General features: G+C 36.9%; 1 protein-coding gene across 9 annotated transcripts in view; it reads left to right on the top strand.

The window, feature by feature from the left end:
• Braf (B-Raf proto-oncogene, serine/threonine kinase) overlaps window positions 1–17,080 on the top strand; it is a 132,368-nt gene that overhangs the window by 59,246 nt on the left and 56,042 nt on the right. For 4 of the 9 annotated variants that reach the window (XR_004121948.1, XM_031381633.1, XM_031381628.1 and 1 more), the window contains 4 exons: window positions 5,441–5,553; window positions 6,847–6,949; window positions 10,047–10,195; window positions 11,282–11,398. Coding sequence is in view for 8 of the 9 variants with exons in the window: in XM_031381633.1 (XP_031237493.1) it covers window positions 5,441–5,553; window positions 6,847–6,949; window positions 10,047–10,195; window positions 11,282–11,398 (482 nt within the window). In the remaining variant the exon portion in view is untranslated. The remainder of the gene's footprint in view (window positions 1–5,440; window positions 5,554–6,846; window positions 6,950–10,046; window positions 10,196–11,281; window positions 11,399–17,080) is intronic. The other 5 variants (XM_031381635.1, XM_031381636.1, XM_031381629.1 and 2 more) reach the window with 2 other exon arrangements.

Below are 17,080 nucleotides of genomic sequence, written 5' to 3'. Positions count from 1 at the left end.
AGGAGGCTGACTTTCCTTGAAGTTTTCGCCTCAAATACCGCCATCACGCAAGTGTGCGTGGCACTCACTGGCCTGGAACTCAGCTGGTTGGCCAGCAAGCCCTTGAGATTCACTTTTCCCTGCCTTCCAGTACATATGCTACTTCATCCAACATATTTATTTATTTATTTGTTTTAAAAGATTTATTTATTATTATATGTAAATATACTGTAGCTGTCTTCAGACATACCAGAAGAGGGCGTCAGACTTCATTATGGATGATTGTGAGCCACCATGTGGTTGCTGGGATTTGAACTCAGGACCTTTGGAAGAGCAGTCAGCGATCTTAACTGCTGAACCATCTCAGCAGCCCCTGTTTGTTTATTTATTGAGACAGGATCTCTGCATAGCCCTCACTGTCCTGGAATTCATTATGTAGAACAGACTGGCCTCAAGTCACAGAGATCCACCTGCCTCTGCTTCCTGAGGGTTTGGGATTAAAAGTATATACCACTATTATTCCTGGCTCATATCTAACTTATAAGTTCTCAAAATTCACCTCAAGTCATCATGCTTGTCAAGTCAACACTTTACTAACTGAGCTCTCTCCTCAGCCCTTCAAGTTTTTTGAAACAAGATCTTACTTTGTAGTCCAAGCTAGAGTTTAATTCAGGGCAATCCTTCTGTCTCAGCCTCTAAGTATTAGAATTATAGGAATGAGCCACTATACCTGTCAGAAGACTTCTTCCTAAATCTTTTTGAATTTGTTACCTTTCTATTGCTATGATAAAGACCATGGTCAAAAGCAACTTGAGAAGGAAGGGTTCATACCAAAGTCTGAGAAGGTCAGTGAAGGAACTCAAGGGAGGGACATGGAGGTAAGAACTGAAGCAGAGGCCATGGAGAAACACTGTTTGCTGGCTTGCTCAGCCTACTTTCTTAATCCTATCTAGGACCACTTGTGTTACCACCTCCAGTGAAGTAGGTCCTCCCACATCAAGCATTAATCAAGAAAATGTTCAAGGCATTTTCTCAATTAATATTTTTTCTTCCCAAATAGTTCTATATCAGCTGGGCGGTGGTGGCATGCACCTTTAATCCCAGCACTTGGGAGGCAGAGGCAGGTGGATTTCTGAGTTCGAGGCCAGGCTGGTCTACAGAGTGAGTTCCAGGACAGCGAGGGCTACACAGAGAAAACCCTGTCTGGAAAAACCAAGAAAAGGACCGGGCAGTGGTGGCGCATGCCTTTAATCCCAGCACTTGGGAGGCAGAGGCAGGTGGATTTCTGAGTTCAAGGCCAGCCTAGTCTACATAGTGAGTTCCAGGACAGCCAGGGCTACACAGAGAAACCCTGTGTCTCGAAGAAAAAAAAAAACAACAACAAAAAAAGAAAACAAAAAAAAAGAAAAAAGAAAAAAAAAAACCCCAAATAATTCTATATCAAGTGGCTGAAAAATCACCCAGAATGCTGTTGAGTCTCTTTTTGGATTCTCAGGGTAAAAGAATTAACTCCCAAAAGGATTTCTCTGAATTCCACGTGTGTACACATACACACCCACCCACAATACATCATGTGAAAATCAAAATATATAAATAAGTGAATGTAATTTAAAAAGAAAATCATGCCCTATTTGTATATATGAAGTAAGAACTGTTTGTGGATTTAAGAGAAATAAGGTAATGTTATTCTGATTTTAGCCATTTGGATGTTGAGGAAGTAATAGTGGAAATTTAAATTCTCACCAGTACAAATAAGTAGGCATATGAAATAGCTTAAGAATAAGAGGATACATTCTACAGCCCCAGGAAATAATCCTCCCTTTATATTTTTAGCCACCTTGAAACAAACACCTAAGATGTACACAGGGCGGAATATTCGGTAGGCAGGAAGAATAATATTTTTTGCCCACCAGTTTTCAGTTTATAAACCACTCTCACATGTTCTCATTTGCCCTCCCAGCAAGTTTGTGAGGTCAAGTGCTGTGTGCAGCAATATGGAACTAGGACATTCATGGTTCCTCAAAGATTCTAAGCCTTTCTAGCAGTGAAAGAACTCCTCTTGTCCTTGGCACGTTTTTTAACTGATTAACCTTTTTTGGTTTGATTAGCACCACAGTTTAGTAGTAAAAGATAGGACCTGGCCCTGGTTCTTTGCAAGTTAAGTTCAGTTTGTCTAGGAAGCACTTTAATGCTAACAACTTTACTCTGAAGTGTTTTTAGGGTATAAGGATCCTCTTATTTTAGCAAGACTGTGTTGTAAGCATAGCATATCACAGTTTTCCTTAAAAACAAAGTAACTGATCTAAGAGAGCTGAAAAAGATTCAACTTCAAGATTAACTGTCATAAAATCAAAAAACTATGTCTTAGTCAGGCTTACTGTTGCTGTGATGAAACACCATGACCAAAAGTGACTTGGAGAGGAAAGGGTTTATTTGACTTATACTAACACAGTAATGCTCATCATTGAAGGAAGTCAAGACAGGAACTCAAGCAGGCCAAGAGCCTGAAGGCAGGAGTTGATACAATGACCATGGAGGGGTGCTGCTACTGGCTTACTCCTCATGGTTTCCTCTGTCAGCTTCCTGACAGAGCCCAGGACCACCAGACCAGGAATGGCATCACTCACAACATACTAAGCCCTCTCCCATCAGTCACTAATTAAGAAAATATCTTATAGGTTTGCCTACAGTTCAGTCTTATAAAGAGAAACATTTTTTTTTCAATAGAGGATCCCTTCTCTAAGATGATTATAGCTTGTGTTAGGTTGGCATAAAACTAGCTGTATTAAAACTAGCACAATTTAAAATTATGTTCAGATCTACATATTGGTTTTTGCATATGAGTCCTATGCTAATTTACTTAAGGGCTGTTTCATGTTTACATATACCACAAGCTTGCTTATGCACCACCAAGATAACCATGGTACATGTGATCAGAAATGCTGAAAGCAGGAAGGACAGGAATGCAGAGTAATTCATGGATGCATAATGAGTTTAAGGCCAAGCTGGGCTATATGAGAGCCTGTCTCGAAAAGAAAGAGAGAGAGAGAGAGAGAGAGAATTACAATATCACACACATACTATTGAACTAGCACAAATAATTCAATGTATGACATTTTTGATATCCAACCATATCTTAAAAGTGACTCCTTAAAGTTTTGTAAAACATTGTACTATAGAAGATTTTAAACACATGCAAAGGTAAATACTTCTCATGAATTCTTAATTAATACTCATTTCAGAATTTTTCATCTTTTTTTAATAAAGTTTGAACATAACTATTTTGTTCAAGTGTGAATTGCCCTGTGGTAAATACATACTCAGACAAATATATATATTGTTGTTGGCTCAGTAACATGAACTTGTGGCTAACATCCCTATGGCTAAGGCCTGAATTAAGTTTCCCCAAGACACACACACATACACACCTCTGGCCTGCCAGACAAATTACAGCCTTCACTGGGCTTAGGAGCTCTGAACTGCATGCACTTAAGTGCTGTGCTGGGAAACTGTCTGAGACAAAAAGCACATACGTTTATGTGTTCTATGTAAGGCGGCTGTGAAAAGGATACAGAAAGGTCAACTGTTACTTTGTTCAACCTTAGCTAGGACAGTATATGAATAGGTTTTTCACTGATCTTCATGTATCCATAAGAGCATTAAAGGTTTTTATATTTTCCAGGGAGTAAACAAATACACACATAAGTCTCCACAAATAATGAGGGTTGCCTGTATGTCTAGTTATATGTTGAATACTTAAAGTTATAAGACCCTGTGCCCTTACAACAAGCTTAAGATAGGGCCTCACTCTGTTACCGTGGCTGGCCTGGAACTCACAGAGCTAGATTCTTATGCTTTTTGCCTCCCAAGTGCTTGGATTAAAGGTGTGTGCACCACCACGTCCAACAATAGTTTCAATGATATTATTAAACTGTGTTTGTTATTTCTAAATACAGGTCCTACCTAGTAGCTTAAAGTGATTGAACTGGCTGTAGCAGTAATCTTAGAAAATACCCCCTCCTTCTGACTTCCCTAATAAAACTGTACTCACTGTAATCTTGCTGCTTCTCTTTAATCTTGCAAATTTGCCAGGTAGATGAGGCATGGGAAGGGAATTGTATTGTTTAATACAATTAACTGTTTGCCTTGCCCTGTCTTCCCAATGTTATCTCTATACTTCTCCATATATGAGCTTTGCTCTATCAATAGATATTGGTATTGTGATATTAGTGTTCTAGGAAACATGTATTCAGTTGGCACACTCTTAACTACACTAAAACAGGAGCATCTCTCAACCAAATGTCATATCTTACTTCAAATAAGACTCAGATACAATTTAGAAGGTCATATATCTAGTCCTGGACCTGTTGATATCATAAGAAATTAAGCAGCTGATTAACATGTGCATCATAAATTACTAGAAAAAGCTATTGATAGCCTCAACAGTAATATGAGATTCTAGAGAAGGGCAAGTTCCCAGATAGAGACACTAGGGAAGTAAATATCAAATATCACATTGATGCCTGTGTCTCTGTGTGCCTGTCTACCTCCCTACACCCCTCACCTGTCTGTCTGTCTCTCTGTCTTGGATGGTGGTGCATATGCATGTGTGTATGCCTGCTAGTGCATGCACTTGTAGAGATCAGAGATCAATAACTGTTGTCTTTATCACTGTTCACCTTGTATTTTGAGACAGGGTCTCTTGTGAACCTAGAGCTTACACATTCTGCCAGTTGGCTGGCTAGTGACACAGCCCTCCCCCAGGTCCACACTGGAGTTAAAGCTGCTACACTCAGCTTTTTAGTGGGTACTGAGGACCCAACTCAGATCCTCGTGTTTGTGTAGCAAAAACTTTACCCACTGAGCTATTTCTCCAACCTCCCCATATATCCTAAGACACACATTTTCTTCTGCTTTGTTTGGAGTCAGTAAGGTATCTCTTAATAATCATCAGTGTAACCAAAGACAACTTATACAGCTTTCACCTTAGATCAAAATTGATTTTACATCTAGACATAGTAGCATATACCAGTGTGTGCTTAGAGCAGTGGTGAGGCTAACACAGCAGGATCTAAAGAACCAGACAAGCCTGGACTACAGCAGGCACTGTCTCAAAAAAACAGCAACATTTTTTTGGTTTACTTTGAATGTTGACCTTTAAGTATTTTCAGTGGTGGAATCACTATATTGGTGTGTGTGGTGTAGTGGATATTATGTTTTCTATTCATGTATATGTGTATGTAGCTTTAATAGAAGACTTACACATCTTTCTCTTTTTCTTTGTTTCAAGTTGGTAAAATAATAGTTACTTGCTATAATTTCCTTTGACTAATGAGTAAATTATAGACCCAAGGAATTCATATGATATTTTAAAGATGTTATAAGGTAAATGGCTGAGTCTTAAGAAATGATTTGAAAGAAAACCTCCTTCCTTTACCTCTTGCCTGTGTTTATGTCACAGGTACCCGCAAGATGTGGTGTTACAGTCCGAGACAGCCTGAAGAAAGCTCTGATGATGAGAGGTCTCATCCCCGAGTGCTGTGCTGTCTACAGAATTCAGGATGGGTATGGTTTGTATGTGTTGTGTCATTTTCTTGAAAGGAAATTAGACATAAAGGTCTGGGGTTCTTTTATAGTCTTAATGCAAATCTCTGGAATCGAGAATTAACTCAAGGACTGGAGAGGTGGCTCAGTACCCACATGGCAGCTCATAGCCGTCTGTAATTCCAGTTCCAGGAGATCTAACACCTTGTTGTCTCCTTAGGTATGCATGAGGTGCACAGACTTATATGCTGGCAAAATACCCATGCACATTAGAGAAAGAGAGGGTATTTATTACTAAAAGATTTAGAACATCAACTTAAAAAATAATACTAATACTACTCTTGAAGAAATCTTGAAGGCTATTGATAATTTATGTGGTTATATTGTTTATTCCTGTGACAAATGCCTTTATTAGAGTTTATAATTTCTATAATTTGTGAATAGTTAGAACAGCAGTTCTCAACCTTGGGGGTCAAGCAATCCTTTCATAGGGGTTACCTAAGACTACCGAAAATATACTTATTTACAGTATGATTCATTACAGTAGAAAAATTACATTTATGAGTAGCAATGTAAATGTTTTTATGGTTGGGGATTACCACAATATAAAGAACTATATTAAAGGGTCATGGTATTAGGAAGGTTGAGAACCACTACACTAGAATGTGATTTGTTTAGATAATGTGTGTTTCTATAGTCTTCCTTTTTTAAATACCAAGCTCATAGTTCCACGAAAAGTCTACCAAAATTTATATTTTATATTGAAGCACCTTTTCATAAAGTACTATTGTTCTGAGATGGTTATGTTCTGAATCTACATCTTGAGGCATGCTGTTCTTTTGATGGTCTTTTTCTCTGAATTGGATGATAAGACCATACCTGTGTTTTTGTTTGTTTGTTTGTTTTTTAAACCCTAGGAAAAATTTGGTTTTGACTGTTGTAGGTTTTTCTGGACTGACTTAAGAATAAATACATTTATGCTGCTCTTTTTTTTTTTTTTTTTTTTTTTTTTTTTTTTGGTTTTTCGAGACAGGGTTTCTCTGTGTAGCCCTGGCTGTCCTGGAGCTCACTTTGTAGACCAGGCTGGCCTCGAACTCAGAAATCCACCTGTCTCTGCCTCCCAAGTGCTGGGATTAAAGGTGTACGCCACCACCGCCCAGCGTGCTCTTTGTTTTTTAAAGTTAAACTTAAAATTCTAATGATTGAAAAGTACGGAGCCAAATTTCTTTAATATTAGCTCCTCTGTAACCTTATTTGTATACACATATACATATATGTTGTGGTACAGTAATCAAGAAAGGTTTTTGTCTTCATTTCTTTCAGAGAGAAGAAACCAATTGGCTGGGACACTGATATTTCCTGGCTTACTGGAGAGGAGTTACATGTTGAAGTACTAGAGAATGTTCCACTTACAACACACAACTTTGTATGTATCTGTTCATATTTGAATTGTCAAAACCGGTCAGTTTCTTTTGAATTTTTTATTTAGGGACTATGAAATGTAGATGAATAATTTTATGATTGATAATTGGCCTAAATTCTGTTCTTTAAAATCTTGTATTTAAAGAGTTAATATTTATTCTTCTTTTTATAATTTAAAAAACATATACTATGTCTCTTGAACAAATAAAAACCAAACAAAATTAGTCTGATATGAAAGTTTGTCTATTAAAATGAAATTTTCCTAGAAATCATCATCTCTATAGATGAGTAGGGAATAGTATAGTTATCTATATACATAAATCCTTGACAGGAAGCACAGTTTACTTGCTTTTCTCTTCATTACTTCCCATTCCTCTCTCTTTCTTAGATGAAAACTGGGGTCATGCTGTGTGATAGTCTTCCTTTTAATTTTCTCCTCAGTAGGACTTGTGGGTGTTAATTCTGTTTTAGTACAGCTAGCTTTATTCTTGTAATGATTGCCTAGTAGCCTGTAAGAAGAGAAATTGAGGCCTTTTCTCTAATTTTATTTTTATAAAATATCATGTGTAGAGTTAGACTGCCTCTGTCCTGACATACATACTGTTCCCAAAGATTAAAGGGATGGGTGGCGAGCAGCAGAGTTGGGTATCGAGCTCTCTTTGAGACTTTGTCTTGTGTTTTTTGCCTTTGGTTAAACCTAGCTTAAGTTTGTCACCAGGGTGCAACAGCCTCCTAACCACCCCCGGCCCACACTCAACTAATACATCTTTAGATATGCTTAGAGTCTGTTCTAAACTGAGCATAAGCTATGGACAGAAGAAATAATAGATCTCTTTGGTCCATCTTTATTCACAAAGGTATCTTTATGGTTTGCATAAAATCCATATTTAGTACTGCATACTCGGTACCTTTTACCCTTCCATTGTTCTTTTCCCTTCTCTAATTCTCTTCCTCTCCCCTACACCACCCAATCCTTGTGTACGCCTGCATGTGTGCGCGTGTGCAGGCGTGTGTGTGTGTGTGTGTGTGTGTGTGTGTGTGTGTGTGTGTGTGTGTGTATTGTTTCCTGAGATAATGGTGCAGTACTAAAGATGCTTAGTTTGGAAGTTAAATATCAAGAGGTATTTCTCATTTCTGTATATTCACAAGCAATTGGAAAGGGGGAAAGCTAGAAACAAGCATTTGCTTTTTTTTCACATGCTTTTTTTTGTGATGGGAAAACTGAAGAAAGAACACCTCACTGTGTCAAGGTTCCTAAAAGGCCAGAATGGATTATGTGCCAGACTATAATTCTCAGTAACTATTGATTAAACTAATAGTTTTTGAAAATAGAATTTTGAGTGGGGCATAGTGGCACACTGGGAAGCAGAGACACACAGATGACTGGGAATTCAAGGACAGCCTGGTCTGCATAGTAAGGACCTGTCTCAAAAAAAGAAAAAGTTTGAGAGCATATGTGGTTTTCCATAGCTGGAACCCTCCTCTCGGGAGGCAGAAGCAAGAGGGTGGTTGAGAGTTCAAGACCAACTTCTGTCGCAAAAGCCATTTAAACAGAGATGTGATTCGGTGTTAAAATGAAATGTATCGTGAAAAGTGTTTATATGTAATAAAGGATATAAAATTCTGCCGGGCGGTGGTGGCACATGCCTCAAATCCCAGCACTTGGGAGCAAAGGCAGGCGGATTTCTGAATTTGAGGCCAGCCTGGTCTACAGAGTGAGTTCCAAGACAGCCAGGGCTACACAGAGAAACCCTGTCTTGAAAACAAACAAACAAACAAACAAAAATTCTAAGCTATGCTTGACGTAAGTGCTCTTAGGTAGGTTGAGGTATATATTAGGTCATAATAAAAGAATACATTTATTATTTATTTATTGTGGTTTTTTAAAAATGAATTTCAAGATGGTTGAAAATATAAAAACGTCATCCGAGCCATCAACATTCTGAAATAGTCATTGTTAGCAGTTTCTCTGTTATATTTTTCTGCCTATTACTTACTTGCTACAGCACATATACACTTTATATAATTTATCCCTTGGGGAGAAAGAATTCCCTTAATATACCACAATTTCTTTAATCCATGTTGTACATTAAAAGTCACTGATAAATTTTTAATACTTTTGAACATTTATTTATTTTCTTATATGAAGAAGCTTATCTAAAAGCATAGACTAAAAAATAAGTCCATATCAGACATTCTTCAAGAGGTGTCTTAACAATATGTTAAAGTCGGAGGGCAGGTTTCTTTCCTATTATCCAAATTTCAGACCTAAACTTTTAAGAAGTTGCTGAATTTAACAGTAATACATCCTGTGTTACAAACAATTCACTTCATAATTCTGTGGTCAGATAAAATAATCTCAACTACACCTTAATAAAATTACAATGTAGATTTTGTGAAGCCATTGATAATTTTTAATAGTTTCTGTTTCAAGCTCTTGGGTAATTATTTTCATATTACTAAATATCTTTTGCCATGATTTCTTGCTTTATCAACTTGTCACCTCATATTCTAGTTGCTGATTCCACTAGGAGTAGCTTATTCGCAGGATTATAACCTTCTTTCTCCTCTCTTCCATCGAGCTGTTTTGTTTGAGAACTGAGGTTAAATAAGTAGGTCTTTGTTTCTTGCACTGTGCACACGCTAGCAACCACTCTCCTTAGCTTCCTTCTTTATGCAGGGATGGAATGAGAGCTTTGTTCCTTCCTTTTACCTCTAGCTCTTCTTTTTGTACTTCTACTTCCTTTATGCTGTCAAGCTTGAAATCAGTTATTCTTTTTAACTCAATTTAAAAAATTTCTTTTTGAAAATTTCATGCATGAATCCTTTTAAGTGTTGCTTCTTGTCCATTTGAAATTGAATAATATATCAGGATCTCAATTATTTTATTTGTTGTATGCCTTGATTTCTGAGTTTTTATGTTGGATATTAAGATGGGATAGTATTTCAAATCCCCTGGTTTTAATACTGTATTTTGATGTGTGACTTTTTATGATATAAATATACTTAAAAATTGTTATTTTAAATAAGTGAGTGAATGTGTTGTTTATAAAAGGGATTCTTGCAAGTATCTGAAACCCTGTATGATTTTCACTTTGCAGGTACGGAAAACTTTTTTCACCTTAGCATTTTGTGACTTTTGCCGAAAGCTGCTTTTCCAGGGTTTCCGCTGTCAAACATGTGGTTATAAATTTCACCAGCGTTGTAGTACAGAGGTTCCACTGATGTGTGTTAATTATGACCAACTTGAGTAAGTAATCCACAAAGAACCTCTTTACTATTACTTTATAGTTACATTTTCATAATATAACATTAATGTACTTTGAAAATCATGAGGGATGTTTTGTCCAATGCAGTTGTTAAAGACTTTTTAATGGAACAAGTAGTCCATGCAGCTCTTCTTCCTCAGATGAATGAGCAGTGGCTCGGGTGCACAGGAAGTAGAGTAGCACGTACCAGTTGTTAGAAATCACTTTTATAGTCTGCAGTGGATACAGATACTGACTCAGTCATGTTGGTTATTGTCCTCCAGGACAGTGAGTCTGATTCTGTGTTAGAAATCACTTTTATACAGTCTGCAGTGGGTACAGATACTGTTTCAGTCATGTTGGTTATTGTCCTCCAGGACAGTGAGTCTGATTCTGTGACCTATTTTACCAATTATGTTGATTTTCTCCCTCACTTTTCACCTCACCCATATTTGTCTGTTTCATCTTATCCCCACCCCCTTTATTTAAGGGAATGCTTATACATAAGTTATTTCTTTCTAAAATTTCCTTTTTTCTCTATTTTATAGTATGTCTAATAGATATACTAGATAGTATCTATGGTACAGTAATCTTTCTCTATAATTCCTTTTGTTGCTGCTGAAATGGAATTTGACTTTAAAATTAATTATAATGATATATCCAACTTAGCAGTTACCGAGGAGGCAGAGGCAGGTGGATCTCTGTAAGTTCAAGACCAGCCTGGTCCACACAGTGAGTTCCAGGGCTACATAGTGAATCCATCTCAGAAAAAAACAAGAAGGATAATCTTAACTTACCACTAGAAATTTTTCTTATAGTTTTTAAACTAGATGATTTTCTCCCTATAATATATAGAAACTAACTGAAAAGAACAATTAGTTTCAGAGCTGAGCATGCCCTTGAAAGTACAATATAATTTTTTAAAGAAACCTTTTGACAAAAATATATGTAATTGAACTTTAACAGTTGTTTCTGAAAGTAAAACTTGATCCCACATTTTCTCACTACTTCTGCGTTCTCGTGTATTGAAGCTTCTGGGTTTTGCACAAGTTAGGTTTGTTTTGTTTTGTTTTGTTTTTGCCTCACAGTTTGCTGTTTGTCTCCAAGTTCTTTGAGCATCACCCAGTACCACAGGAGGAGGCCTCCTTAGCAGAGACTACCCTTCCATCTGGCTCCCCTTCCGCACCCCCCTCAGACTCTATTGGGTAGGATTTGATTCTTGCTGTTTAATGATATGCTACTTGAGCTGCCTTTCTTTGGGTCTTTTGTGTAACTGTACATCTTTTCAACACTGAAACTGTTAAATTATAGATACTTTCCCCCAATAATGTATTTTACCTCTAATGTATATTATCACAGCATTGAAGCATTTACATGCATTTGATACAGAGTGGTATTAAAAGCCTGGTATTAGAGTAGAACACACCTTTAATCCCAGCACTAAAGAGGCTGAAACAGGCAGAGCTCTGTGAGTGGAGCCTGACTGCATCTACACACTGAGTTACTGTCTTGGAAAACACACACACACACACACAATCAATCAATCAATGGGATTAAAGCTCATGTAGACTGTTTTAAGATCAATTGTGAAGAAAGTCAACCTAAAAGTCTTATGCTTTGGTTTTTTTTTGTTTTTTATTCACCATTTTATCAGGTAATGTTATGACCTCTCCTTAAAAAACATTAACATGAGTTGATAATTTTTCAAAACTACAAATAATAATAGAGTATATTAAACTTTGTGGTAAGAACATAAATATTTTATATTTACAGAATGCAAGAAAATTGGATGTACTCAAGAAAGCATAGTAGAGTTGTGATTTGAACTGGTCTCTAAAGAATTCCTGACTACAGCCAGGGCTGTTACATGGAGAAACCCTGTCTAAAAAATACCAGAGAGAGAGATGGGAGAGAAGGGAGGGAGGTGGAGATAGACAGTGAATTGCTGGAAGCTAAATGAACTCAGAGTCAGAGCGGGGTTAGGGTCCAGTGAAGAAAGCAGGTTTCAGAGCTAGTTACAAAGCTTATCTAAATTATAAGTAGTATGTGAGAGACTGATATGATGCACACAGCTAAAATCCCAGCACTCTGGAGGCTGAAGCAGAAAGGTGATGAGTTTGAGCCCAACCGTTGCTACAGAGTGAGACCATAATCTCAAATAACAAAAAGTTGGAAGAAGAAAAGTGCCATATGTGAGACCATGTAGTAGAGAATCTTGACATTTTGTCTAGTATTTACTTGAGCTGTGAAGATGTGGGAGAATAAAGGTTTTCAAGCAATCTACCAATGTGATAAAAATGATTTGGAAGGGAAAATTTACTTAGCAGTGAAATATAGATGGGCAGGGAGAGCCTAAAGTGAAGACGACAATGGGGAATGCCTAAGGTGAAGATGACGATGAAGCCTAAAGTTGAGGGAAGGCCCTATGAAGAAAAGCAGGGCATTCACAAAGCACAAAAAGCAATTGGTAGAAGTACTTACTATCAGTTTAGGAGAGAAAGCAAACATTTACTCTAAAAATATCTCCATTCATAGTAGAAGTAGTGATAATAATTTAAGTTGTCTCTTGAATATTTTTGCATAGGTCTGTTATGCTTTTCCCATTGTGTTAAGGCAAGGTTATTTATGCTATGCCTGGAAGTATGTAGTTTTTGAAAAAAAAAAAAAAGCTGCTCTGGGTGGTGGCAGTGCACACCTTTGATCTTAGCACTTTGGAGTCAGTGGCAGATAGATCTCTGTGGGCTCAGGGCTAGCTTGTTGTACAGAGCTAATTCCAGGATAGCTGGGGCTACACAGAGAAACTCTACCTTAGGAAGAAGAGTGGGAGAGGAGGAGAGAGGGAAAGAGAAGTTTCTAGATAGCATTCTGACCTAGAATAGTTCTGAAATGTTTAGTGCACAGGTATTGTTTTACTATTACCTTCTTCCTCCTATTCTTCACAGTGTGTTATTTTTTTAGGCTCCCCCCAAAACTTATCTATTTATTCATGATTGATTGATTGATTGTGTGGGCAGTGATGTGAAGGTGTTTGTGTATGTATAATATACCATAGTACATGTGTACCTCTACACAAGGCACAACTTTCATGACTCAGTTTTCTCCTTTCACTGGAACCAGGGATCGCTCAAGTGGTCAGTCTTTCATGACAGTCACACACACTGTCATCTTGCTAGCCCTTATTTCTTTAGACTTAATACATTAAAGAATGATAACATTAAGTTGATACTTATAATAGACCTGCAGGTTTTATTGCAGGCTTGCAATCTAGTTGAAAGAACTTGATTTTCAGGACCAAGGAGAGACCATTTCTCAAATAAGACAGAAAGCAATAGAGAAGGCTACCTGGTGTCCTCCTCCCCAACCACACATAGAATTGGAATGTGTGTGAGATGAGATGGCTTAATAGATAAAAGTGCTTGCCATAGGACTATGTAAATTTGACAAAGGCCAAATGTGGTGCAGCTGTAACCCCAGCATTCATATAATAGGATGGGAGATCATCACATCAACAAAAGTTTATACAGCATAACAGTAAGAAGAGATCTTACCTCAAAAATAAGTAGGAAGAGAACTGACTCCAAACAATTTGTTTTCTTACTTTCATGTGTGCATCATGGCATGTACACACCTGCAAACAAGCACACAATAATAGTAATAATAACAATAATATATAAGCATATTATGTTTTTATATCACTAGAAAATACAATTGTATAGTGTTGTCAGGTTGTAACAGTTATCTCTGATGGCTCTGCCATTAGTTGTGTGCTTTTTTCTTAAATGATCAAATCAAAATAATGTTTGGGATTTTAATTAATCCTTTGGCTATTGCAATTCTCTTAACAGAATCTATAGATCTGTAATACTTTTCTAATGACAGATGCCAGTTCTATGAGCAGAGTTACAGAACATTAACTTGGCCTCTCTGAAGGCTCATAATGGTAACAGGACAGACTGTCTTCTAGTGTAGGGTTGCTGTTTCTAAATTAAGAAAGCATTTGCCTCTGCCACATGTATTTTTTTCTTAACTAGAGTGAAATGGATCTGGTCTTGAAAATGTGCAAGCTTCTCTAAAAGTTAATTTCCTAATGCTTTTATGTCACTGTGTAAAATTACCTTTGTAAAGATAGAAGCCAATTAGTCAAGGTTCTCTAGAGGAATATAATTTATATAATGAACTTATAGAATGTGTGTGTATATATATATTATATATTTTCATATATGTACATATAAATACACACATGTATAGACATACACTACTAGAACGGCTTACAAACTATGGTTTAGCTAGTCTACTAATGGAAGGTCCAACAATCCAGTAGTTGTTCACTATATAAGGCTGGATGTCTTGTTGGTATTCAGTATCTGCCAGAATCCTGACGAAATAGGCTCTAATGCCAGTGAAAAAATGGACTTGCTAGTGAGAATGAGAACAAGCAGTCAAAGAGAGCAAGCTTCCTTCTTCCAAGTCCTTTATCTAGGCTGCCAGCAGAAGGTGAGGCCAGATTAAAGGTGGATCTTGTCATCTCAAAAGATCTGGATTTTAAAAGTGTATCATTCTACCTCAAAGATCCAGATTAGAATGAGTCTTCCCACTTCAGATAGTTAAGGGGAAAAAAATCCCTCACAGGTTCATTCCAGATTTAGTCAAGTTGATAACCGAAAATAGACATCATATCAATTATGTTCAATATCACAGTATTTGATTTGTTACTTGTTAGTGTAATTTTAAAAGTGATAGTATTTCTTTTTCCTGGCTAGCTCTCAAATAAATGAGACAGACTATAAGATTTATTTAATCAAGCTTTCTAGCACAATAGCTGGGCATTTATTAATCTATTTTAATCCTCTAAGCTAATCTGGCTATCTTCCAGCCAGAATCCCCAAGACACTTGTATTTTAGTATCGATCTGGCTTTCTCTGCTCCAGGTGTATTCCCATGGTGTCCCCTCAGCTCTCTGCATGGCTGAATTCTCCCTTCTCCTCTTTCTTTTCCCCTCCCTCTCTGGAATCAGAAGTCCAGCCCTATTCTCTCCTGCTCAGCCATTGGCTAATCAGCCTTTATTAACAAGTAAGAGGATAAATGGGAACAATGTTTACACAACATTGAGTCAGGAGATACTGAGAATAAGCATTACAGTGCCATGTCTGGATTGCAGAACAGAGAAATCCGGATTTGAAGAATACAAGGATAATCTTTACACAGAGCTCAGTAACTTGCCTACAGTTACTGGTTCTGACAACAATTATAACAATCTTAAAACAAGGATGGGCATACCAAGAATGTTTCCAAAATTAATACATTACCCAGTTCAGAATATAAAGAGATAATTACTTTCTTTTTATTTATCACTGAACAGAAAGTCACTTTGCTTCAAAAAAAAAAAATTAAATAGTATAACCTAAAACTTAAGCCTGAATTATAGTAGTTTTCTCAAGAGCATTAGAATTAAAATTCTGTTTATTTTTATTTTAAATTTTTTAAATTTTAATTTTAGAAGGTTTGTAGCAGGGTCAGTACAAATATATACCTCTGGGAGAAAGCCAATTAGGTGCTAGCCATGATCCTTCCTAGGTTAGTTATAAGTTACCTACTTCAAAGAAAGACTCACAGTGTGCAGTACATTGTCATCAGTTTTGCAAAATGATGACAGTTAGGAGTATACTGGTTTAGGTTGAGCAAAATCAGAACAGAGAGTATACATGTTACTAATCCTGACTTGTGTAGACTGGGCCCACTCTTCTTTGGAACAACAGTGATGAGAAGCCAAATTATAATTAGAGGATTGTTTTTGTTAAGCAATAATAATAATGAAATATTGTTCACAGTTATATTTGCCTTCAAGGGTAGAAAAGTTACCTTTGAACCCTCTAAATGCTGTTACTACATCACATGGATTTTGTGTTACCAGATTACATACAGGCTTTTACTTCTCCTTATTTCTGAAAAGCAAATTTACTCTCCTTTGTAAACAGATTTCTGGCTTGTTATCCAGTTCATATTTCTGTCATAGCTTTTACTCTGTACATTTCAGGAGTAGCTTACTGCCTCTCTACCAGTGCTAGGTCACATATTATATTAATTAGACTATCCTATACATTCTAGTTAATTCAGGCTTTCCCAGATTTTAGTCCTGAATTAAAGGGCACTATTATGCTAAGACTGGAAGTAGCATAACAGCTTTTATTTCCGAATACTTATTAACTAATGATATTTTTGTAATTTTTAGCTGTTTGAAAATTCCTTAGCAAAGGAATTTTTTTTCTATTTTTTATTTGGCTTTATAAAGCAAGAATAAGGACAGCATTGACAAAAACTGAGAATTTCTTGATAACCAGATGAAACATAACTTCCCTCAAATCCAGTTCCATTCATTGTAATTGGGCTTATGCCCATTTCTTTTAGAGAAAAATCTTTATATTCTGTTCATTTAAACAGACTCATGAAGTTGATATGAATCCCCTAAAGTAAATTTCTTTCCTTCTCCTTATATCATGACCTTCATATTCTGATGACATGTTTTATTTAGAAGATTTTTGTTGGGCTGACAAGATGGTTCAGCAGGTAAGAGCACTGACTGCTCTTCCAAAGGTCCTGAGGTTGGATCCCAGCAACTACATGGTGGCTCACAACCACCCGTAATGAGATCTGACCCCCTCTTCTGGTGTGTCTGAAGACAGCTACAGTGAATTACACCAGAGGGAGCGGGGCCAGAGCGAGCAGGGCCAGAGCAAACGGGGCGGCAGAGGTCCTGAGTTTAATTCCCAGCAGCCACACACATGATAGCTCATGGTCATCTATACAGCTACAGTGTACTCATACACATAAAATAAATAAAATAAGTCTTTTTTAAAAAAAAAAAAGATTTTTGTCACTTTTTTTTTTTT

This window comes from Mastomys coucha, unplaced genomic scaffold (assembly GCF_008632895.1).
Source record: "Mastomys coucha isolate ucsf_1 unplaced genomic scaffold, UCSF_Mcou_1 pScaffold20, whole genome shotgun sequence".
Classification (NCBI taxonomy): Eukaryota; Metazoa; Chordata; class Mammalia; order Rodentia; family Muridae; genus Mastomys; species Mastomys coucha.
The sequence above is the reverse complement of the archived record's forward strand: the minus strand, read 5'-3'. Positions and strand labels throughout refer to the sequence as shown.